Source organism: Garra rufa, chromosome 5 (genome assembly GCF_049309525.1).
Source record: "Garra rufa chromosome 5, GarRuf1.0, whole genome shotgun sequence".
NCBI classification, from domain to species: Eukaryota; Metazoa; Chordata; class Actinopteri; order Cypriniformes; family Cyprinidae; genus Garra; species Garra rufa.
In genome coordinates this window covers 57,846,652-57,873,088 of record NC_133365.1, presented here as the reverse complement: position 1 = coordinate 57,873,088, position 26,437 = coordinate 57,846,652, and the positions used below count along the sequence as shown (strand labels likewise).

The 26,437-nt window shown below is 28.8% G+C and overlaps 1 protein-coding gene across 1 annotated transcript; it reads left to right on the top strand.

The window, feature by feature from the left end:
* The first annotated feature begins 2,053 nt into the window (after positions 1 to 2,053).
* LOC141335519 (beta-glucuronidase-like) lies at positions 2,054 to 24,554 on the top strand. Its single transcript, XM_073841012.1, has 12 exons — positions 2,054 to 2,308; positions 4,171 to 4,356; positions 4,451 to 4,632; positions 6,403 to 6,545; positions 6,713 to 6,900; positions 8,001 to 8,144; positions 10,345 to 10,523; positions 12,403 to 12,549; positions 14,488 to 14,572; positions 16,574 to 16,750; positions 20,239 to 20,374; positions 22,121 to 24,554. The coding sequence occupies exons 1-12, from the start codon at positions 2,090 to 2,092 to the stop codon at positions 22,267 to 22,269; spliced, it is 1,935 nt and encodes a 644-aa protein (XP_073697113.1). The 5' UTR covers positions 2,054 to 2,089; the 3' UTR covers positions 22,270 to 24,554.
* Positions 24,555 to 26,437: the final 1,883 nt, after the last annotated feature.

Here is a 26,437-nt window from a genome sequence, read left to right as displayed (position 1 = left end):
GCCCTTTAAACTGGCAACAACATACTGTACGATTATGAATATGAACCATAAATCAAATCATATTAATAACAAGATAATCAGTGGTGTAACGTTAGTGGTGCCGGAAGAAAAGTGGGTATATGCTTCATTTATGAATATCGTTTTAAACTTGAACGCATTCGTTTACTTGGACTGAAAGGTTTACAGGTTCACTGGTTTAAGGAAGTTCTGATCATAAAAATCGGCTCATTTTTATTTGTAAGGTATTGTTTTCGTTATTATGTACTGTTTAAAATGACTTCGGTGCGGGAGACGCATCAGGCGCAATAACCAAATACATTTCAAAGCAAGCCGGTGCCACAGTCCTGACTGCATCATTGCTGTCTTTATTGTGTGTTTTTAGCGAATATTTACATTAATTCACATATGACTGGATGTGGTTGACTGTCATGATTTTGGCTAATGCAGGAAAATGCGCATCAGAGGAGATTTAAATACGCATAGCACCAGGCCTGCAGAGCTGAATGTGCGCTCGCGCAACACAGTCTCACTCCCAAGCCGTCACATATTGACGTTTGGCCAGGACCCTTTGGCGTCGCATTTTAACGCACAGGGTACCCCTTCAGCGTCATTTTTGGACGTGCAGGGTCCTCCACTACTTTAAATAAGAAACCCTTGGCGTCAATAAGCTGACGCGAAAGGCACTGTGAATTTTATCGTCATGATTAAATGATCTATTGGGTAATAATATTGCCATTATTGCATATGTATTGGGGTGTGATTGTTCAATGCATTTACGAGCACGTAACCCAACCCCTGCCCGGCTGCCCCTAAACCTAACCACTTGTCAATAATTTAATAACAATAACGAGAACTTGTCACTTCTCGGAGGCTGACCCGTTTTGGCCCTTTAAACAACATGCAATGAATCTGATCCATGATTTTGTCGTCACAGAGATATTTTTTCACATTGAGTGTTTTTAGGATTCAAGAGAGGAGACTCAGCACTTCATCGTTGTGTGCATTTTTGTACCGTTTCGTCGCATTCCCCGTTGACGCTGCATGCGTACGGGCTGAGTGGATGCAGAAGATCCGGGGGGATGACTTCAACAAAATTTTTAAATGCATATAATTCTCAGTGTATTTCAGTGTATTTTGTGCGTTTCTGTACTTTCTATTACTGCATTTATTTTGTGCAAGTGAGATGAGTAAAGACCATCTTTTTCATGAATCATTATCTCTCTGGTGTTTATAAGCAGCACACACAGTATTTTACTACCTGTAAAAATACACAAACTTAGCTATATTAAATTGTTTGTGGTACCTACAGTTACAAATGTAAAATATGTGATGATAATATTGATCGAGCAATTGATGTAAGGTAAGTGAAAATATATGCGCAGCGCAGAATTGAGAAAATAGTATTAATGGAGATAAATTGTAGCCTATCACAGCTAGGCAAACGTGTGAATGTTCACGGTGCATTTTATGCAAACAACTCTAATCGTAGTTGTAAATCTACAGTAGGCATAATTGTCATTGCGTATGCAGCATGAGTCAAATCTTCTGTTCGTGAACAATTGTATTTCATTCATTATCTGCCTATGCATCCGTGCATTTAATTGCCATTGGCTCGTGTGATAGTAATATGGATCTTAGTAGTATTTTTAGTGATACTAGACAATCATAATTGATACCCGCACGACGGTGTAATTTACTTCCGGGTAAAGACAGGATCAGTCAAATGAAATACAATAAATGTACAAATAAATATTACAAATTAAAAAACGATCGGAAATGCGTCCAATTGTCTATTACTATTATTTGATGACAACAATACATTTGGAAAACAAAATACAGCCATTTCTGCTTTTTTTCTTTTAAACAAAAAACCAAGCTGCACCCTTTTTTAAATTTCATCTTTCATTCCGAAATTGAATAATGAATGAACGAAAAAGTACACGGACCCAAAGGTAAAAATAATAATAATAATAATAAAAAAAAAAAAATAGGAAAATTGAGGAAGCGTCGTGACGCGCCGACGTCACGCGCGCAGCGGAAGTGGACCGTCGCTGATGTGCTTCAGTGTAAACAGACCGTCGAGCAGCGCATGATGGGCTCAACCGGAGCGGAGCGGGCGGCCAAATATGTGTTTCTGGCCGCTCTTTGCAGCGTGTGTCAAGCTCTACAGGGCGGGATGCTCTTTCCCACAGAGTCTCCCTCCAGAGAAGTGAAAGACGTGAGCGGTTTATGGAGATTCAGAGCCGATCTCTCTCCGGACAGGAACCGCGGCTTTGAGCAGGAGTGGTACAAGAGTCCTCTGGCGGAGGTCACGTGAGATATAAAGAAAAGTCTGAAGTCTGAACAAATGTTTTCAGTACAAATTTAATTATCAGCCATTTAAAAAAAGTTTGAATTTGAGAAGTTCTATCATTTTAGATTCATTTTCTGTTTTAAATGCAATACAAAACAAAAATCTCAGACCTTTGGTCTCTTATTATTTATTGTTTATTTTATTTATTATGTATTTTTCCACAGGCACCCATAATGCTTCATTATTACTTTTGTTTTCTACTTATTATAATAATGTACTGTTAGGTACCATATTAATTCTTTTAAAAATGTTTTTTAATTGAATTAGTTTAATGTAGTATCTTTTGTATTTATTTATTTTTATATTTAATACAAATTGTCTCTAGCATTTTCCACAGACATTTAATAATTAATTATTTCAATAAATGTATAATATGGCACATAACCCTAACACTGCAGTAGCATATTATACATTTATTGAAATCATTTATTATTGTTACGTCAGTCATTGAATGATCAATCGATTTGAGAAGTTCCATCATTTTAGATTTCAATACAATACAAAATCTCAGACCTTCGGATCCCACTGTAGATGAAAACAAAAAATGGGTTGTTTTCAGTCTTTTAGATAGCAGATACCCCCATCCTAAAATTGAACTTATATTGTAATGTTTAAAGACAAAAAAAATTGTGTAAAATATTATTTGGAAGATATTTAGTTATATATATATATATTATTTAGTTTCACATATTTTATTCTTATTTAATCAAATTTTTCTTTTTCCTTTTTTTGTTGCCTTATTTTTTTAAATGTATTTTCTTTTTTTAATTTGGACTTTTTATTATTTATTTATATTTGAAAACATTTTCTTAATATTTCAGATGCTACAGACTCCCAAATATTATTTATTTACTTAGTTTTTATTCTTTCTAAATTGTTAATTTAATATATTTAGTCAATTTAATACAGTGTCTTATTTATTTATTTATTTATTATTTTATACAGTTTTTCCATGGACCATAATGCTGCATTATTATGTTCGTTTTCTGTACTGTTAGAATTATGTACCACATAATTTTTTTAGTAAATAATTTTAATTATTTTTACGTTTGATTTTGGTTTATTTAATTTAATTAAATTTTTAATTGATATAGTTTTTCTGTAATATTTTCCACGGGCACCCATAATGCTTTATTATTACGTTTGTTTTCTACTTCATATAATACTGTACAGTTAGGATTATGTACCATGTTATTCATTTAATTATTTTAATTGAATTTATATATTTTAATCTAGTGTCTTTTTTTAATGTTTATTTTTCATTTGTTCATACTTGTTTTCTACTTAATACTGCAGTGTTAAGGTTATATGACATATTATACATTTATTAAAATAATGTTTTTTATTAATAATAAATTAATATCATATAATATTTTAAAATAAATAAATGTAATATTATATTAAATAATGTATTATTTATTGTTATATTATTAATAATATATCATTTATTATTAAAATCATTTTAAATTGATTTCTACATTTATTTTTTAAATTTGATCTAGTGTCTTATTATTTATTTACACAGTCCCTTGCATTCATTTCCTCATCAGTTCTCTTTTGCCCTTTTTGCACAATAACCCGATGTGCAATGTGTGTGTTTTGCAATGCTTCTTGAGAAGAAACAGCCTCTTTATCAAGAACAGTATCAAACGTTTTAATTAAAATAAAAAGAAATGTTGTTTATTCCTCAAAATGCTGTCAATTATTTTAGAGGCTATTGTCAGCCAACTTACATAATTGCGTAATATTGCATATTAACCATGCAATCATTCATATTTTGCATACTGAGTGTATTTTTGTGTCATTTTTAATTCCAGACAGGGCCTGTTATTGACATGCCAGTGCCATCCAGCTACAACGACATTACACAAGATGCCAAAATCCGTGATTTCATTGGCTGGGTGTGGTATGAGAAGGACGTATGGGTGCCGGCGCGCTGGATCCAGGACAGAGGAACGCAGATCGTGCTCCGAGTGGGAAGTGCTCACTATTACTCTGTGCTTGTAAGTCTGTGGGATTTAGAAGGTTGTCTTTTGACTCATGATTAGTCACAGTCTCAGGACTCACATGCGGTTCTGTGATGTCTCCATCTTGCAGTGGGTGAACGGGGTCAAGATGACCGAACACGCGGGCGGCCATCTCCCGTTTGAGGCGGACATCAGCGGCGTGCTGCGGCAGAGCAACGCAAATCCGTGTCGGATCACCATCGCAGTGAACAACACTTTAACTCTAGAGACACTTCCTCCGGGAACCATCCAGTATATGAATGATCGCACCAGGTCAGATGACAAACATAACTAATGTGTCCATATCATTCAATGAAAATGTTATTTTTAATATTTTAGATAGTACAGACCTCCAAATATTTTTTATTTACTTTTTGTCTTATTTTAATAAAATTTGTATATATCTATTTATTAATTAAAATCAACATTTTAATATTTTTTTCAATATTTTAGATGCTACAGAGCCTATTTACTTTTAAAATGTATTTATTTAATTTATCTAATTTGGTCCTTTTATTTATTTATTTTTTTTGAAAATATTTTTTTAAATGTTACAGACCTACAAATATTTTTTATTTACTTTTTGTATTATTTTAGTAAAATTTGTACATATCTATTTATTAATTAAAATCAACATTTTATTCTTTATTTCAATATTTTAGATGCTACAGAGCCTATTTACTTTTAAAATTTATCTAATTTGGTCCTTTTATTTATTTATTTTTGAAAATATATTTTTGAAAATATTTTAGATGTTACAGACCTCCAGATATTATTAATTTACTTTTTGTCTTATTTTAATAAAATTTGTATATTTCTATTTATTAATTAAAATCAATATTTTATTATTTTTTTCTTCAATATTTTAGATGCTACAGAGCCTATCTACTTTTAAAATGCATTTATTTAATTTATCTAATTTGGTCCTTTTATTTATTTTTGAAAGCATTTTTTAAAATATTTTAGATGCTACAGACCCCCAATTATTTTATTTTTTTTACTTTTTGTCTTATTTTAATAAAATTTGTATATATCTATTTATTAATTAAAATCAACATTTTATATGCTACAGAGCCTATTTACTTATTAAAAGGAAATTTATTTAATTTATCTAATAAAATTTGTATATTTCTATTTATTATTTAAATAAATTTTTTCTTTTTTAATTTGGTATTTTTATTATTTATTTGTTTTTGAAAACATTTTTGTATTATTTTAATCACATTTTTATTTATTTATTTAAATATTTTTTTATTTTTTTTAATTTTGTATTGTATTTTTTATTATTTATCTTCGAAAACATTGTTTTCAATATTTTAGATTTTACAGACCCTATTTACTTGAATACGTTTTCAAATGTATTTTTTATCTTTATTTTCTGTTTTAATTTGGTATTTTTATTATTTATTTATTTTTGAAAACATTTTTTTTCAATATTTTAGATGCTACATTCCCCCAAATGTTACTTTTTTACATATTTTAATCATATTTTAATCATATTTTCATTTTTCCCTTTTTTTATTTATTTATTTTTAAATGTTTTTATTTTTTCCCTTTATTTTTAATGTTATTTTTAATAAAAAATATTATTTGTTTTTACATATTTTATTCTTATTTTAATTAAAAACAAAACAAAACATTTTTTCATTTGTATGTTTATTTATTTTTTTAATCTGATTTTTTTTAATTCTTTTTAAAAAAAAAATTTTTATGTGTATCGGGGGCTCCACGGTAAAGTATTATCACAATACTTAAGCCATGATATTATTGCATTTGTAAACATTTTGTGATATTTAAACATTTATTTTTGTATTATTATTTATTTATTTTGTAAAAGTTTTTAAACATTACTTTTAAACATTTCCAAAGATTCCAGCACTCCCCCATATTCAGTTTAGATAATTCAACTGAACATTAATTATCATTTAAATTGAACGCCAAAACCAGTAAATAAATCAGAAGATTTTTAAAAAGCACATGATCTCTTGTCCTAGATGGATAAATACAAACCTTTTTGTCTTTGCCATCTTGTTTTCCTCTCAGATACCCTTCTGGCTACTTTGTTCAGAACATTAACTTTGATTTCTTCAACTATGCTGGAATACACCGGTCGGTCCTGCTCTACACCACACCGAAGGCGCACATTGATGACATTACAGTCGAGACGACGTTCTCTGATAACATCGGTAAACATCCTAAGCATCCAATGTGTCGCTTATTTTTAACGTAAGAGCAGACTTGGAGCATTGTAACTTGAACGTCCTTCCAGTGTTATCTGCTTCCAGTCATTATTGGGGTATATAGTTGAGGTCAAAAGTCAGAATCTGCATCTACTGTCTGTCCTGTGTTTTAGGGCTGGTCAGTTATAACGTGTCCGTTTTGGGCAGCTCTAAACCCGCTGTCAAAGTGACTCTCTCAGCACATGACGGCAGATGCGTGGCTTCAGCCGATGGCACCAGAGGAGTCCTTAAAATCACAGACGTCAACCTGTGGTGGCCGTACCTGATGCACGAAAACCCAGCTTATCTTTACTCCATGGAGGTCAGTGTTCTAGAACAGTTTCCCATTGGGTCTAATATTGACGGTATGCATGAATGCATGAACTGAACAAATGAAATGCACATGCAAGTCACAAGCGTATTCAGTTTGCACATATAATAATTGTTTGTTTGCCAATATTTTGTCATTAGACTAGTTTTAATAGCATTTTTGATTTACACTTAAGTAGTAAAAATTGCATTAGACAATGAAGGTCCCATTAGTTAATGTAAGTTCAGGTGCATTAAATAATATGAACAAATAGATCATTTTTGTTTTAATAATGTATTAGTAAATGCTGACATTAATATTTAAATATGAACTAGAATTAATAATTGTTTTAGGAATTTTTGTTAAGTAATGTCAACAAAAGGAACCTTGTTGTAAAGCAATACTGAGTTAGAAATTAATTTCCATTTCTCAGTTCAATTTCAGTTGTCATTTTATTATCAATGAGATACTGTAGTTTTTATTTGTATATTTTCCATTTTCATTTTAAATTTTGTTAAAGTTTTAGTAATTTATTTATTTTTTAAAACAAATTATTGAATTTTTTAATTCATTTTTATTTAAGTTTAGGTTTTGATTATTTTAGTGCATCAAGGCAATATAAAAGAAAAACGAGAAATGTTGCCTTTATTTCAATTAACTATTTATTTTAAATAACAAAAATGTTTGAGATAACTATTATAACCCTGCAAACACTTAGTAAATAAATACTTTGTAAAGTTATTAAAAATGAAATTAATTTCCATTAATCAGTTTAATAGTATAACTACTTTTGTTTTCATTTTAGTAATTTATTATATACTAATATATATTTATTATATAAAATTATATATGTCTATATAGTTTTTATATATTTTTATTACTGTTTTAGTTTGATTTAATACAAAAAAAATGTAACTTTTTTTTCATTCAACATTTATTTTATTTGACAAATAACAAAAAAGCACAGCATTCATCAGAAATATTAACAGTTGTTTTAGCATGGTATTTTTCATGCATGTTTTAGTTTAAAATATTGTTGGTAAATATTGCCGTCGATTGCTATATACTGTTAAAATGCGACTAATGAAAAGCCGTCTGTTCTGGTTTTGTAGGTTCAGGCGACGGCAGAGGACGGACAGACAGACGTTTACACTCTTCCTGTGGGAATTCGTACCGTTAAAGTCACCAAGACACAGTTTCTCATCAACAACAAGCCGTTTTACTTCCATGGGGTCAACAAACACGAGGACGCAGACGTGAGTGACACCAGAGGGCAGCAAAACCACACGCTACTGAAGAAACTAACACCTGGAAATTAATATTTTGCCTTAATATACTCACGCTTACATTAATGCAAACCTGTATGACTTTTCTTTCTTCTGTGTAATGCAAACATTATTTAAAATAGTCTTTAAGTCATTGAGGTTTGATGCTGTCAGGCTTCAAAAAATGACAAACAGAGACCATAAAGTTTCATAAAGTAGTTTGATAAGACTCATGCGTTATATTCAGAGTGGTCTGAAATCATATGACAGCTTTGCGTGTGAAGCAGACTGAAACATGCATTGAAAATCAATAATCAGATATCTGAAATCTCACATTTTCAGACAAAACGCATCAAGTAATGCATTAGTTCCTGTGTGCTGATCACACTGCGACTGAATGAATATGAACATGGCCTTTTTTCAACATTTTAAATGACCTTTTGTTCTGTTTTGATTTTAATTTTAGTTTAGGTTTAAGTAATTTTGTTGCTTTTTATGTACATTTTAATTTATTTTTATTTCAGATATAAATTTAGTAATTTTAGTACTTCAACTTATTTCATTATAATTAGTTGCCAAGAAATTATTTAGAATATATTCAAATTCCAGTTGCAAAACAGTGCAAATAAATTAATGAACTTGCACATGTTTTTTTTTATTATTATTGTTATTAGTAGTAGGTCGTGGTAGTAGTAATATATTGATCTTTTATTTTATCTATTATACATTTTTGCTAATTTGATGTGCTTTTTAAATTATTCTTTTTAATTTTGATTTAATTTATTTTTATTTTAGATTTAGTTCATATTAGTATTGAATAACAGAATTACAGTGTGATTGAATTCATAAGCACATGGTCTTTTCTATTATATTTATTAATATTTTATGCATTTCCATAACTGCTTTAATTATGCTTTGATTTATTTTTATTTTAGATTTTCAGTATTTTAAGTTGTATTTTTTCTTAACATTCATGCATATTTTTTATGTATTTTTATTTCCATTTTAGTTTCAGTAATTTATTTAAATGCATTTCATTTAATTTCTAATTAATTCTGTTCATTTGAGATTTTCTATATATATATATATATATATATATATGTAGCTTTCATTTATTTAGATTTTTATTTTAGTTTTAAAAATGTTAATATTTAAATGTATTTTTGATTCATTTAAAATGTTTAGTTTAATATTTTTATTAGTACAAGTTGTAGTTTTTTCTTAAATGTAATAACATATTTTAATTTATTTTTATTTTTATTTTCATTTTAGTTTTAGTAATTTGTTATTTAAACATATTTCTTTTTTTACATTTTTGTATAAAACCTATTTTATTTTTATTTCTATTTAAATTTTATTCATTAATCGCTTAACAGCTGAATTTTTTTTGCCAATTTATATATAGATTTAATTTAGAATTATATTTAGTAATGTAATTATTTAGACACATTTCACTTAATAACTAATTTTTTTTGTATAAAGTTATCATATAACATTGATATTTTGCTTTTATTTTATGCATTTCCATAAATGCTTTAATTTATTTAACTTTTTTAGATTTAGTTTTAGTAATGTTAGTACTTAAGCTTATTTCTTTAAATATTTTTTAATATTATTTTAGTAATATTAGTATTCAGTTTTTTCCTTATTCTAATTACAGTGTGATTGCATGAATATGCACATGGTCTTTTCTTTATATTTATTAATATTGTAAGCTTTTATTTTATGCATTTCTATAATTTATTTAACTTTTTATTTTATTTTAGGCAAAATTTCTATTTATTCTTTTATATTTATTTCTAATTTGAGATTTTATTTTATTTTCAGTTTTCGATTTAGTTTGTTGGTTTTAGTCATTTTTTTATATGCTTTTGCTTTTGTTTTTATGGTCTCCCTAGTCGAATGTTAACACATATTAGTGTTAACATTCTGCTAAGAAAGAAAGAAAGTCATACTGGTTTAAAAAGACAAGATAACAGAGTAAATGCTGACAGCTTTAAAAGCATAATCGCGTTAAAAGCAGCTGATTTCAGCTATTAACTCGACCGCTTACCCACCAACCGCATCCTCTCATACTTGTGTTATTATAGCTGATGTTTGCTGATCCTCACGCAGCTGCTATGAGAGTAAAACACTGCATTTCAGATTTCAGTGTCGGTCACCTGACTGAGACCCAGGGTTTGTGTTCCAGATCCGAGGGAAAGGCTTCGACTGGCCTCTGGTGGTGAAGGACTTTAACCTGATGAAGTGGATGGGAGCCAACTCGTTCCGCACCAGTCACTATCCCTACGCCGAGGAGATCCTGCAGATGGCCGACCGGCACGGCATCGTCATCATAGACGAGTGTCCTGGAGTGGGAATCAAAGACATGTGAGACGCCGTCCCAACAAACACAAACACTTCAGCTTTTACTGAGGAGTTTTTGCCAAAGTGTGGTGCAAAAACAGTGTCTAGTGTCCCGTTTCATCCCTTTTTGTATATTTTGTCTGTCGGAAATGATGTCAAGGTTACAAGCCTGTAGGAAATGAATCCACGTTGTTGTTTTAATATTATTTATATGCTATTATAGTAATTATTAATATTTAGAATTAGGTTTTATTTTCATATTTTTCGTTTTCAATTTAATTTTAGTTAACATTTTTGTATTTTTCCCCCTTAATCAATTAGCTATAAATAAATATTAAGTTCATTTTAGTTGTAGTAATTTTTTTATTTTTGAATATATTTCAGTTAATTTTTTTGTTTTTGTTGCGGATTTTCAATATTTTAAGTTGTAGTTTTTCTTAATATTTATATATACATTTTTATTGATTTTATTTCAATGTTAGTTTAAGTAATTTATTATTTAAATGTATTTCACTTAATTTCTCACTTTTTAGTGTAGAATTTTGAATAAAACTAAAATAATTTTTTTATATTTTTTATATTAGAGTTTTAATTTTAATTAATTAATTAATTGTAATTTTTTCTTATTTATATATATTTTTATTTATTTTTATTCAAATTTTAGTTTCAGTCATTTATTTAAATGTATTTCACTTCATTTCTCATTTTTCTTAGTGTAAATTTTAAATGAATTTGTTATATTTGTTTTCTTAATATTTATATATTTTATTTATTTTTTATTTCAATTTTAGTTTCAGTAATTTGTTATTTAAATGTATTTCACTTCATTTCTCATTATTTGTGTAGAATTTTGAATAAAACTAAAATAATTTTTTTATATTTTAGTTGTTTCTTAATATTTACATATTTTTTTATTTTTTTTTATTTCAATTTTAGTTTCAGTAATTTCTTATTTAAATGTATTTCACTTAGTTTTTAATTTTTCTTAGTTTAAAATTAATTGAAATTATTATTCATTGTCATTATTTGTTTGGTTTAATATTTTAATATATTTCAGTTAATTTCCCATTTTTTGGGGGGAATATTTTACGTTTTATTTTTTTCTTAATATATATATTTTTTATTTATTTTTATTTCAATTTTAGTTTCAGTAATTAATTATTTAAATGTATTTCAGGTAATTTCTATTTTTTGTTAGTTTTCAATAGTTTAAATTTGAGTTTTCTCTTAATATTTACATATAGCTTTAATTTATTTTTATTTCCATTTTAATTTCCATTTATGTAAACATATTTTATTTTATTTATTTTAAGATATTAAAATAATAATAATTTAGGTTTCTCCTGACGTTTATATATATCTTGTTTTTTTTATTTCAATATTTAAACATATTAAATATTTAATAGTTCATTTAATTAAAAAAAAAAAATTATATTTATATATAGCTTTATTTTTATTTCCATTTTAATTTAAGTAACCTTATTATTTAACCATTTTTCACTTAATTTCTAAATTTTGTTTTTAAAAGTCATCATGTAGCATTTATACTTTATTTTATTTCAGCTTCACTTAAACCCAATTTTAATAGTTTTAGTTTAGAAAAATATGAAATATTTCTAGTTTCTTTTTAATTTTAGTTTAAGTTTTGGCTTATATTTTTTATTTTAGTTTAGTTAGTACTTCATCTTGTTTCTTCATCTTAACAGTTTTTTTTTATCTGACATTTTATTTAATTAACATTTTATTTCAGCTTTGTGTAAATAACAATTTTAATTGTTTTAGTCAATAATAACAGCCCTGATTCATGTTTAATCTCAATCTGTTTAAAGTGTTTTAATCTGAGGTGTTTTTATTGTCATATCTATATCAGATAATCAATAAGCTGGTTTTGTGTGGTCCTCAGACGCAGTTTTGGGAACGTTTCTCTGGCTCATCACCTGACAGTCATGGAGGAGCTGGTCCGGCGTGATAAGAACCATCCGTCTGTGGTCATGTGGTCTGTGGCCAATGAACCGGCTTCTGAATGGCCGCCCGCCGGATTCTACTTCAAGTGAGTCAAACTGAATATGAATGACTCCCATTAATAGCTTTAGTGGTCCAGATGACAGCATGTTTACACCTAAAAGAGGACCACAAGACACTGTTTTAGTAGTTTAAAAGAGCAGAAATTCAGTTTTTCGTCACTCTGTGTTCATGTGAAGTTGTTTTGACAGTAATGCATCATAATCAGTGGTTTGTGCATATATGTTGAGTCCTGTTCAGCAGCTGTAATGAATGTCTTCAGGTAGAAACACCTGCTTTGAGCCTCATTAACATACCGGAGCATCATAAACACGCCGCGGGCCAAAACACCGGAAACTTCTCATGGTCTGAGTCTCAACAGCTTGAGCTCTTGAAGGGAGATTTAGTTGCAAATAACGTCCGTTTGAATTATTAACGCATGTTAAATGTAATGTCATGATGTTAATGTTCCTGTCCGCTTCACTGATTTTGACTAAAAGTTCTTGTTCCCTTTGCAATGATTGTGGAAAACCTGACGTTAAACTGGTGATTTCCAGGCTTGGAAAAATAAAATATATAATATAATTAATTATGAATAAAAAAAAAAATAAATAAATAAAAATAAAAATAAATGAAATAAATAATTATAAAATTAATACACAATAAATAAAATAGATAAAAATAAGTAATAATAAAAAATGCTGAAAAGGTCAGAGATATCAATGAAAATTCATATTTAAATAGTAAACAAATTTGACAATCTTTCAAATTAAAATGAAAATTACATTCAATAAAATTAATAAAACAAAAGCTAATTTAAAATATTAATAAACACTACAGCAGCATATAAATAATATGAAAAAAACATCTTAACCCTAATAAAAAAATGATTTGCGGTGACTGAAATTGTTGTACAATAATATTTGAAAATCTTGAGAGAGGTTTTTAAGCTTTTCTCATCTCAGAACATAGTCATGACTTATTTGTGGTTGACTTACATTACATAGTTGTTGTTTTTTTGTATTTATATACTGTTTATTATTTATTTACTAGCATTTAATAATTTTTTTTAAATTAGCTTTTTATTTTATGCATTTTCTATTTTAATTTTAGTTGGTTTAGTTATTTTGTTTGGTTCTTGTGTTATTTTTATAATTTTTTTATTTCCATTTAGCTGTAATTTACAATAAATAAATAATTAAGAATAAAAATGATTAAAATAATAATTTTAAAATAAATCAAATAAATACATTGTTCAAGTACAGTGAATAAAATTGATGAAGATAAATTATAATTAAATTTGAATAAACATCCTGGGAAAAGTCATGGAAATCAATGATAATTCTTATTCAATCAGCCAGAAATTATTTGTGGTGACTGTTATTGTTGAAAAATAATAGTTAAAAAAATCTTATGAAAGTGATTTCTCATGGTTTTTGAGCATCTCAGAACACAGCCATGACTTATTTATCATTGACTACTACTTTTTTATTTTTTATTATTTATATACTTTTGTAGTATTTATTAATATTTTAAAGTAGCTTTTATTTAAATTAATTTTAAACAATTTTAATTTATAATAAATATTTTAAGTAGTAATTAAAAAAATAATTAAATGAATAAATTGTTAAATTAAAGTACAGTGAGTAAAATTAATACAAATAAATAATAAGTACAATTTTATATTTAAATAAACATCTGGGGAAAGTTACGGAAATCAATGAAAATGTATATTTAATCCGCCAGAAATTACTTGGTTCGTATTTGTTATAATTATTTTAAATAATAAAATAATACATCCTTCTGCAATATTCATAAATAACTGACAAAAATATTGGGTAAAAAGTGTCCGAATCCTTTTTTTTAAAACTGGGAATAGATTAATATTTTTTAAAAGGTTTATTTTACCATCTGGTAAAGTAATTATTGTTTCGCAGTGTCAAAAACATCTCAAACTGTTTTTTTTCTGATGTATTTGTTTCCATAGGGAACTGGTGTCTCATACGAAGTCTCTGGATTCCACTCGAGCGGTCACATACATCACCGACAGTAACTATGCCAGAGATCAAGGGGTGAGATTTGACATTTTATACATGTATTTTTGAGCAGTTTCGGTGTTGCAAGATGTCCGTTACACAGCCTTGCACCTACTGATGTTTTTATTCCAGTAGTTTGAACAGTTCTTATCTTCTATTTCTCTCTATTATGAGTTGAGTTGATCTACAGTAGATCTGCGTCATTCACATACAGTCAGTCATTCTGCAAATTTACTTTGGTTAACCGTTTTCATTCACACATTTCACTCTCTAGTAGATAAAACACAAACTTCCTCATGCCGTGCAGACCTTATTTCAACTTTCACTCTCGTTGGCAGTGAGTGTTTCGTAACAAATCCTATGACTATATCTCAGTGACTTCTTGCTGAAAAGAGTCATCTTTATTACACTGAAGAAAAAAAGATTATTGGAGTACAAAATACTATTTCTTGTAAATTGCATAATGAAATATTTTGAAATATTGAGATGTATTCTTTTTTTATTTTTTTATTTTTTACTTTCACTTATCACTTACATATTTTAATTGTAATTCACTTAAGGAATTATGCAAAGTAGATCTTAAGCTAATATTAAGGAAAAAATAATATTATATTACTAAAATGATTGTATATATATCTGTGTGTGTGACCCTGGACCACAAAACCAGTCATAAGGTTAAATTTTACAAAACTGAGATGTATACATCATATGAAAGCTCAATAAATAAGCTTATGGTTTGTTAGGATAGGACAATATTTGGCCGAGATACATCTATTTGAAAATCTGGAATCTGAGGGTGCAAAAAAATCAAAATACTGAGAAAATCACCTTTAAAGTTGTCCAATTAAAGTTCTTAACAATGCATATTACTAAACAAAAATTACATTTTGATATATTTATAGTAGGAATTTTACAAAAAATCTTCATGGAACATGATCTTTACTCAATTTCCTAATGATTTTTGGCATAAAAGAAAAATTAATAATTTTGACCCATGCTATGTATTTTTGGCTATTGCTACAAATATACCCCAGCGACTTAAGGTTTTGTGGTCCAGGGTCATATATATATATATATATATATATATAAGATTGTTGGAGTACAAAATCCTACTTGAAAGTTACATAATGAAATATTTTAAAATATTGAGATATATTCATTTTTATAATTTATTTATTGTTTTAACTTTTGTAACTATTTATTTATTTTATTATTTTACTAATTACTTATTATTATTTACTTAACATTTAAATTTGTGATTCACTAAAGGAATTACGTAAAGCAGATCTTAAGCAAATATTAAGGAAAAAATATAAATAAATAAATGTAAAGATTATTGGAGTACAAAATACAATTTCTTGAAAATTGCATAATGAAATATTTTGAAATATTAAGATAGATTTTTATATTTTGAAATATTGAGATTCATTTTATTTATTCATTTTTTTAAACTTTTTATTTTATTAACTATTTATTTTATTATTATTATATATACACACACACACACACACACACACACATACTGCCACTCAATTTTTTTTTTTTTTTTTGGAGTTGGATATTATTGATACAATTGTTACTTGTCTTTTATCTTTAAACTTTCATGTTTAGTTCAGTGCTAAATGTAATGCATATGCAAAACCAGTCTTAAGTAGCACAAGTATATTTGTAGAAGTAGCCAAGAATACATTGCAGGGGTTAAAATGACAGATTTTTCTTTTATGCCAAAAATCATCAGGATATTAAGTAAAGATCATGTTCCATGAAAATAATTAGAAAATTTCCTACCGTAAATATATCAAAATGTAATTTTTGATTAGTAATATGCATTGCTGAAAACTTAATTTGAACAACTTTAAAGGTGATTTTCTCAGTATTTAGTTTTTTTTGCACCCTCAGATTGCAGATTTCAAATAGTTGTATCTCAGCCAAATTTTGTCCTTTCCTAACAAACATCAATGGAAAGCTTATTTATTGAGCTGATATATAAATCTCAATTTGGGAGTTTTTGCTGATTTGCTGTGTTCTGGTCATCAGGCGCCGTATGTGGATGTTATTTGTGTGAACAGCTATTTCTCGTGGTATCATGACCCGGGTCACACAGAGATCATCAGTATTCAGCTCAACACTCAGTTTGATAACTGGTACGGCAAATACCAGAAACCCATCATCCAGAGCGAGTACGGAGCCGACGCGGTGCCCGGTTTACACAGCGTAAGTCCACACATTCACACACACAGATGCTATTAATAATGCTTTCAATAAGAATAAACAAATCAGCACAAGACCTCATTTTAGATGTAAATGTCTAGCCTGAGTCTGGAAACACAAGGTGAGAATGAAATGCAGATGCTGAGGGGATCATTTATTTACATGCGCTGTGTGCATTTATGTAACACTTCAATCACTAAATTAATTATGCAAATTAAGTCTTTTGTCATAATATACACATATATATATGTGTGTGTGTGTGTGTGTGTATATATATATATATATACACACACACACACACATACTGCTGCTCAAAAGTTGGGATCAGTAAGATTTTTATTTTTTTTTAAACTCTAATGCTCATCAAAGTTCCATTTATTTGATCAAAAATACAGGGAAGAAGTCATATTATGAAATATTATTGCAATTCAAAATAGCAGTTTATTATTTTATTATACTTTAAAATAAAAATGTATTTCTGTATTTTCATCAGCATGATTACTCCAGTCTTCAGTCTCACATGATCCTTTAGAAATCATTCTAATATGCTGATTTATTACTTTTATTATCAATGTTGTGCTGCTTAATAGTTTTTGAACCTGTGATACTTTTATCAGGATTCTTTGATGAATAGAAAGTTCAAAAGAACAGCATTTCTTTAAAATAGATTTTTTTTCTAACAATAAAAGTGTTTACTATCACTTTTTATCAATTTAAATCATCCTTGCTGAATAAAAGTATTCATTTCTTTTAAAGAGAAAGAAAGAAAACATTAAGGTTTTTATTGTTAAAAATGATTTCATGTTGCTCTTTTTAACGTTTTATTTAAAGATTCAAAGATTCTAGAAAAGTATCACAAGTTTTAACTATCTATATATATATATATATATATATATATATATATATATACACACTGATCAAAAAATAAAGGGAACACTTAAACAACACAATGTAACTCCAAGTGTTCCCTTTATTTTTTGTGCAGTGTATATATATTGAGCAGCACAATTTTTTTATTGATATTAAATCAGCATATTAGAATGATTTCTGAAGACTGTTGTAATGATGCTGAAACTTCAGCTTTGCATCACAGGAATAAATTCTATTTTAAAGAAATTACAATAGAAAACCACTATTTTAAATTTCATTAACATTTTACAATATTACAGTTTTTTTTATATTTTTAATCAAATAAACACAGCCTTGATAAACAGAAAAGTCTCTTTAAAAAAAAAAAAAAAAATCTTACAGATCTTTTACTTTTGAGCAGCAGTGTATACATTAGGGCTGTATACCTTGGAGAACCTGGCGATACGATACATACCTCGATACACAGGTCTCGATTCGATACGTACCTCGATACAGAGCTGTCTCGATATGATTTGATACAATGTGACACGATTCGATACGATTCAATAAAAATACATGAGCCAGAGCCAATTAGTTAATGCTGAACACATTTACTCAACAAACAGAGCTCTGCATTTTTCTTCAATTTATTGAAGACAAAAGTGCATTATAACAAAGTGCATTTTGCTTAAATATTTGCAACTTTAAGTGCTCTGATTAATTGTACACAAATTGTTTTATTCTGGAAATTACCACAAGTCAACATTTAACTTTCCAAGGGTACAGTCTGAGCTCACACAAGCACAAAATCTTCTTATTATTCTTAACTTCTTATTAAATCTTCTTATATTTCACTATGAAATCACTTAAATGCTACATCTTGCTTTAACATTTGGCACAACAACAAATCTACCTCATAACAGGATGGATTTTTAAAATCTTACGTCTAAACCAGGTTTGTCCTCAAAAAGGCAGGTTGAACAAAAATCACTGCAGCAACAAAACAATAACCTGAGGATTCTCTTGGTAATGCTAGCTTTATCCTATGACTTAAGATTTTTGTTCAAAAACAGAAGTTGGTCAACATGCTTTGAACTTAGTACACTTCTCTGTGCTGTTACTCCGTGAGTTTTTTTAAATTCGCGGGCGCCGCTGCGCCCCCTAATGGCTGGGCGTAGTATCGATACTAAGGGCTAGAATATCGATACTGTATCTTTTTTTCTTATATCGGTATGTATCTAAGAATCGATATTTTGAGCACACCCCTAGTATACATACCTATTTTTCTTACTAGTATTTCTAAAGGAATAACACATATTAGATATTTTGTAATAAGAATATAGTATATATAGGATTTATGCAAATCATTTTTGTCATAAAAATTTTCATGTTATATGTTTAGATATTTATGAATATACTTTGTTACTTTATTAATGGTTAATGTGTGGGTTGATGGATAGAGTTGATATCAATATATATTTTATTTATGTTTTTTGTGTTTTATTAATAAATTATGCAAATAAGATATTTTGTCATATATTTTGCTTAAATGTATAATTTTAACACATAAATATCTTTTTTAAATATTGGTTTATTTTCTTTATTAATCTACACTAAAGGAATTATTCAAAGCAATTTTTGTAATTTTTTTTGGCAAACAAAATGTCTTTTTCCAAAACACTTGTTTTTTTTACATGAAGTTTCATAATTTACAAAGCAAATATAATATAATATAATATAATATAATATAATATATATATATATATATATATATATATATATGTGACCCTGGACCACAAAACCAGTCTTAAGTCGCTGGGGTATATTTGTAGCAATAGCCAAAAATACATTGTATGGGTCAAAATTATTGATTTTTCTTTTATGCCAAAAATCATTAGGAAATTAAGTAAAGATCATGTTCCATGAAGATTTTTTGTAAAATTCCTACTGTAAACATATCAAAATGTAATTTTTGATTTGTAATATGCATTGTTAAGAACCTAATTTGAACAACTTTAAAGGTGATTTTCTCAGTATTTTTGATTTTTTTGCATCCTCAGATTTCTGATTTCAAATAGATGTATCTCAGCCAAATATTGTCCTATCCTAACAAACCATACATCAAAAGAAAGCTTATTTATTGAGCTTTCATATGATGTATATATCTCAGTTTTGTCAAATTTAACCTTATGACTGGTTTTGTGGTCCAGGGTCACATATATATAATTTATAATTTATTTATTTTATTTATTTATTTATTTTTACTTCACTTTTTAAAAGAATCAAAAAGATACTTTTAAAGTATTGTTTTGAAAGTTGGTAATTTGGTAAAAAATTTTGGTATTAGGGTTCGGGACAGCCACCTCCCAATTGAAAGTACCCAATAAATGATGATTTTATATATATTAAGCTTACTGATATTTCAAATACTATTATGGGTTTCAATAGATAATAGAAGGATCTTAGTAAACATCTAAGATTTGAATACTTAAATGTTTTTAAATGTGTTTTGGTTGTGAACGGCCCATATACGTACATCATTTTTTACACAGACACACACAAAATATTACGGTAGTTTTTCTGTTTACCCAGCATTGACAGCTGTGGGAAAAAGTGAAGCTCACATGTTTGTCGTCCTGCAGGATCCACCCATGATGTTCACAGAGGAGTATCAAAAGACGGTCCTGCAGAACTACCACAACGTGTTCGACCAGAAGAGGAAGGAGTTCGTGATCGGAGAACTCATCTGGAACTTTGCCGACTTCATGACGGCTCAAAGTAGGAAACGACCACAGCTTTTTCCTTTGCTCCGAACAGGTTTTTCTAGAACACATAGAGCATACTAACTAGCATACTATTCACTCATGCACGCTTTGATAAGAGAATGGAAACGTGTCAGACAGATCTCTATTTGCACATTTTCTGCTCTGATGAATAAAAACAACTCAGTTTTAAAGTTTAAAAGATGAACAGTTGAGGTCAAAAGTTTACACCCCCCTTTCAGAATCTGCAAAATGTTGATTATTTTTTCTAACCCTAACCTGAATAAGATGTTTCACATAAAAGACATTTATAGTCTGCAAGACAAAATAATTGTTGAATTATAAAAACGACCCCTGTTCAAAAGTTTACATCCCCTTGATTCTCAATACTGTGTTGTTTCCTGAATGATCCACAGCTGTGTTTTTGTTTAGTGATAGTTGTTCATGAGTCCCTCGTTTGTCCTGAACAGATAAACTGCCCGCTGTTCTTCAGAAAAATCCTTCAGGTTCCACAAATTATTTGGTTTTTCAGCATTTTTGTGTATTTGAACCCTTTCCAACAATGACTGTGTGATTTTGAGATCCATCTTTTCACACTGAGGACAACTGAGGGACTCATGTTCAAACACTCACTGATGCTCCAGAAGGAAAACAATAATAAATACATTAAGAGGGTGAAAACTTTTTGAATTTAAAGATCAGGGTAAATTTAACTTGTTTTGTTTTCTGGGAAATAAATATCTTCTATAGCTTCTGAAGGACAGTACTAAAAATGTGATATTTAGGCAAAATAAGAAAAATGCACACATCTCCATTCTTTTCAAATGTTTTCACCCCCGGCTCTTACTGCATGTTTTTTCTTCTGTAATAGTTGCATATGAGTCCCTCAGTTGTCCTCAGTGTGAAAAGATGCATCTCAAAATCATGCTCCAGAAGGAAATCCATGCAGTAAGAGCCGGGGGTGAAAACTTTTGAACAGAATGGAGATATGTACATTTTTCTTATTTTGCCTAAATATCACATTTTTAGTACTGTCCTTCAGAAGCTATAGACGATACTTGTTTACCAGGAGACAAAACAAGTTAAATTTACTCTGATCTTCAAATTCAAAAAGTTTTCACCCCCCTTAAAGTATTAATAACGCATGGTTTTTCCTTCTGGAGCATCAGTGAGTGTTTGAACCTTCTGTAATAGTTGCAAATGAGTCCCTCAGTTGTCCTCAGTGTGAAAAGATGGATCTGAAAATCATACAGTCATTGTTGGAAAACAAAATAATTTGTGGGACTTCAAGGATTTTTCTGAAGAACAGCAGGCAGTTTAACTGTTCAGAACAAACAAGGGACTCATGAACAACTATCACTAAACAAAAAACAGCTGTGGATCATTCAGAGAACAACACAGTATTAAGAATCAAGGGGATGTAAACTTTTTGAACAGGGGTCATTTTTATAAATTCAACTATGCACTATATGTAAACGTCTTTTATGTGAAATATCTTATTCAGTTCAGTACTAAATAAAATATATCATGCGTTTTGTGTGATCCTCTTATTTTGGTAAAATAATTAACATTTTGCAGATTCTGAACAGGGGATGTAAACTTGACCTCAACTGTAGATGAGTTTGTTTCTCAATGAGAATTTATGCAATGCTACATTTCTACAAATTTGATGAAGAAACAAACTCATCTGGACGAGCTCATTTTCATTTTTGTGGACTGTTTCTTTGAGGAAAGCATGCATTAATCTCTCTCTCGTCTTTAGCTATCACTCGAGTGGTTGGGAATAAGAAGGGAGTCTTCACTCGGCAGCGGCAGCCCAAACCCGGAGCGTTTCTGCTGCGAGAGCGTTACTGGAGGATCGCCAATGAGACAGGTGTGCTGCCCACCTGGGCCAGGTATCCCTGCCAGTGAGCCGGATTAGCAGCTTCCTGAGCGCTGGAAAACAGGAAGACCAGGTGAAAATGGACTGTTTAACAAGTGGAAGTGCCTTATGATCTATGACAATCACACCTGTGAAACGCAGATCAGTGGATGTGATTGAGTGATCCATCCACATGCTGGTTGTTTTCAAGATTTTATTTTTAGGTTTTTATGGCAAAGGTCCTGAATTGCAGTAACACTATTAAAGTGGAACATGAATGTTTTTCCTTAAATGTGTCTTTTTCTGGTGTTCAGCCTCCTGGATTTATATTGTGAATGTTTACAATGATATTCAAATCTGTCGAGAGCGTGTCTGACTCATATTTCACCTCAAAAAACAAATAAGAGAAACTATCGGTTTAAAGAAAATCAAGCCTGTTTTAGGAGCTGCACCTGTTTATTTTGCGTTATCATTTACATTACAGTTAAGACAAAATTCATTACTGTAATGCAAAAACACATAATTATATACAAGTGTTGGTGGTAATGCATTGCAAGTAACGCAAGTTACGTAATAATATTACTTTTTCCAAGTAACTAGTAAAGTAACGCATCACTTTTTAATTGACAAGAAAATATTTGAGTTACTTTTTCAAATAAGTAACGCCAGTTACTTTTCCCCCATTTATTGATTAAAAGCTCTCCGGTCCCCATGTTGAGAGAAATTGTAAGATGTTACTTTAGTTCTAGAATAAATGTGAACATGCATTAATTCATCTCACTCACTAAAAAAGATACAGTATTCCTCAAAATGAATAAAAAACTGAAATTCAACGCAATTAAATGTTAAATAATACAAATATCCTTTATGTATTTAATCCCATTTTATTAACCGATGTCTTTGCTGCCGACCTTCGATGATTCAATTCATCCATACTAATAAACAAAAATTACTCAAGATAATCTAACATTTATTTTCCTTTTTTATTGCTGAAGGTTTGCCATTTTTCTTCTGCGGTCTACTGTACAGACGTCAATTTACTTTTCTCTAAGCCTGAGGCTTTTGGTGTGAAAAGGCTTTTACATTTGACAAAAATATAACTTTTTAGATTAAAAACAAACAAGCAAGCCCTGCCCAGATTTAAAAAATAACGCATTACTTTCCATAAAAAGTAACTAAGTAACGTAATTAGTTACTTTTTTAGGGAGTAACTTAATATTGTAATGCATTACTTTTAAAAGTAACTTTCCCCATCACTGTTTTTATATCATGGTAATATTTTTTGTATTGCCTTAATGCATATTTATATGTGATCCTGGACCAAAAAACTAGTCATAAGGGTCAAAATAAGCTTTTCAATCATATATGGTTTATTAGGTTCGGACAATATTTGGCTGAGACACAACTATTTGAAAATCTAGAATTGGAGAATGCAAAAAATCGAAATATTGAGAAAATCACCTTTAAAGTTGTCTAAATGAAGTTCTAAGCAATGCATATTACAAATAAAAAAATATGTTTTGATATATTTACAGTAGGAAATCTATCTTAATATCCCAATGATTTTTGGCATAAATGAAAAATCAAAAATTCTGACTCATACAGTGTATTTTTGGCTATTGCTACAAATATACCTGTGCTACTTAAGACTGGTTTTGTGGTCCAGGGTCACATTTTTATAAATCCATTACAGTAATAATATTATATAATGAAAATCTAATAAGGATCATCATTGAAAAAATTGTGCATTAGAATAATAACAATATTTAATGAGAATGTAATAAGGCTAATAAAAAGCATTGAATATTTACAACAAGAATTAAAGGGGTAAAAGCCCCTTATATTATTGTTATATGTTATATTATTTAAATTGTACTGCTTTAATGCTTTAATTTAATTTTTAAAATAATTGCATTGGAGTAATAGAAATATCTAATGTGAATCTAATAAACATTGAAAAAAGGAAGGGGGGGGGGGCATTTTGATTTAATACAAGAAGAATTTGAGGGGGAAAAATGTGCTTAATTTTCATTTAAAAAAGTCAAAATAAATATACAAAATACATATCTTCTTGGGGCTTTTTTTTTTCTTTTTGAGGTGAAATGTGACCAGAATATGTTTTAGCACTGGACATTTTCTATGAATTTTAATCAACTTTTAATAATTGGCTCCAGTCTTTCATGAACAAAAATGTCTAATGTTGATGCGTTTGTGTGTGTGACGATGGCAGAATGTACTTTAATTACTTTTGAACAGAAATTTAATGAATCCTTTGTGTTTGTGGACATTCCAGACATTCATCAGCAATGTCTTCAAAATAAACAACATTCCACAAGATCGTTCCTGAGATTCATTCATTTTCATATTATTGTCATTAGATCTTTTTTTCTGAAACAGAGACTGGCTGTTAAAGCACATCTCATTTGTGACCCTGGACCACAAAACCAGTCTTAAGTAGCATGATTATATTTGTAATACATTGTATGGGTCAAAATTATTGATTTCTCTTTTATGCCAAAAATCATGTTTTAAAATCAAGATCATGTTCCAAGAACATATTTTGTAAATGTTGTAACATAAATATATGAAAACTTCATTTCTGATTATAATATGCATTGCTAAGAACTTCATTTAGACAACTTTAAAGGTGATTTTCTCAATATTTTGATTTTTTTGCACCCTCAGATATTTGTACTTGGTTTAAAAATAAACTCACTTCATTTGGTCTAGCAAGACTTATTTTGTCACTTTGCATCTTGATTTAAGTATCTTTTGCATTAGAAAACAAAACAAAAATATGTTAAATTTAAATTAACATTTTACTTTTTTCTAGTGGTTAAAGTTTTTTTTTTGTTTTTTTTATAAATCAGTCCTAATCGAATGGAATTTACTGTACCAGAATAATTAAAATACATTTCTGTGGATCAAAAATCCTCTATAGTAGGGCCCTATTATTGTAAAATAATTAAACAAATAGTTTAACAAAAAGTTTTTAGGAATCCAATTAATTAAATGCTTTTTGATTATTAAAATTGATTTAAACCATTAATGAAATGAAATGAATCAGAAAAGTTAAAACAGAAAACACAATTTGGTAAACAAACAAACCAACAAAATAAAAAAAGAAATTAAAGTTACATTTGGGAAAAATGATTAAATTATTAAAATATTGCATACGGTTCTAAAACAAAACAAAACAAAACACATTTTTGATCAAGTTTTGGGCTAATAAATGGCTGTTTAAAAAAATTGTTAAATTGCACAAGTGTCATGGTCACAATTAATTAGACATACTTAATCACAGAAAAATATATTTGGAATTTGGAAAAAAAAGTACCATTTCTATCATTGTTTGTTCTTTAAACATTTATATAGAGACCATATTGATGTGTTTCATAAGGAACACGACACTGCAGGTGAATAGGAGAAAAAAATTAACTAATAGTTATCACCTTACTCAGTTGATTGATTACATTAATAATTGCAAACATTTTTTGTATTACAAGTTTTCTAAATATGCAAATGAGGTATTATTTAATGAAATATGTGCTAATTTGCATACATTTCTAATACAGAAATCTACACTGGATTCAAAATTCTTGTTCAATTTTTTTTGACATATTAGAGTCAAATGTTTTTACAGAGGGGTTTTGGTCTCATTTTGTCACTCCATAATTCAGAAAACACTACAGAAAACATTTTTTTTTACCATTTTTGGGTGAATAAAATGTATAAAATAAGGCTAATTATATATGAACAAATCCCTCTGTAAAAACCTTCAGAATATAGACATAAATAGAAATGTAAAGTTTGGTGTGTGTAAGTGCTACTGAAGTGGAGATTTATGGCTCAGTGCAGGAGAAAAAACTCTTTTTGAGAAAACTGCCTTTAAAAATATGGATTGTAATTAAAATCTATTGACACAAATAGATAAAGTGCTTTAAAAGAAGCACGTAACAGTGTCTTTTGGGTGTTTTCTTTCCTCTAGTCTGAAAAAACACTTTATGAAACACCAAAAAGCCCAAAATATCAAACTTGATAGGTGCATGAAAAAACAGCGTTTTTGCCTGCAGTGTCTGCCCTTAAACAGTAAAAAAAAAACTAACTTTGGAAAGATTGTGTGTTCTTTAAACATTTAAATAGACCATACTGATATGTTGCTTATTGCATTTTCTTTGCTTTATAAAACCTGAGTTGAGAACGAGATTAAAAAAAGAA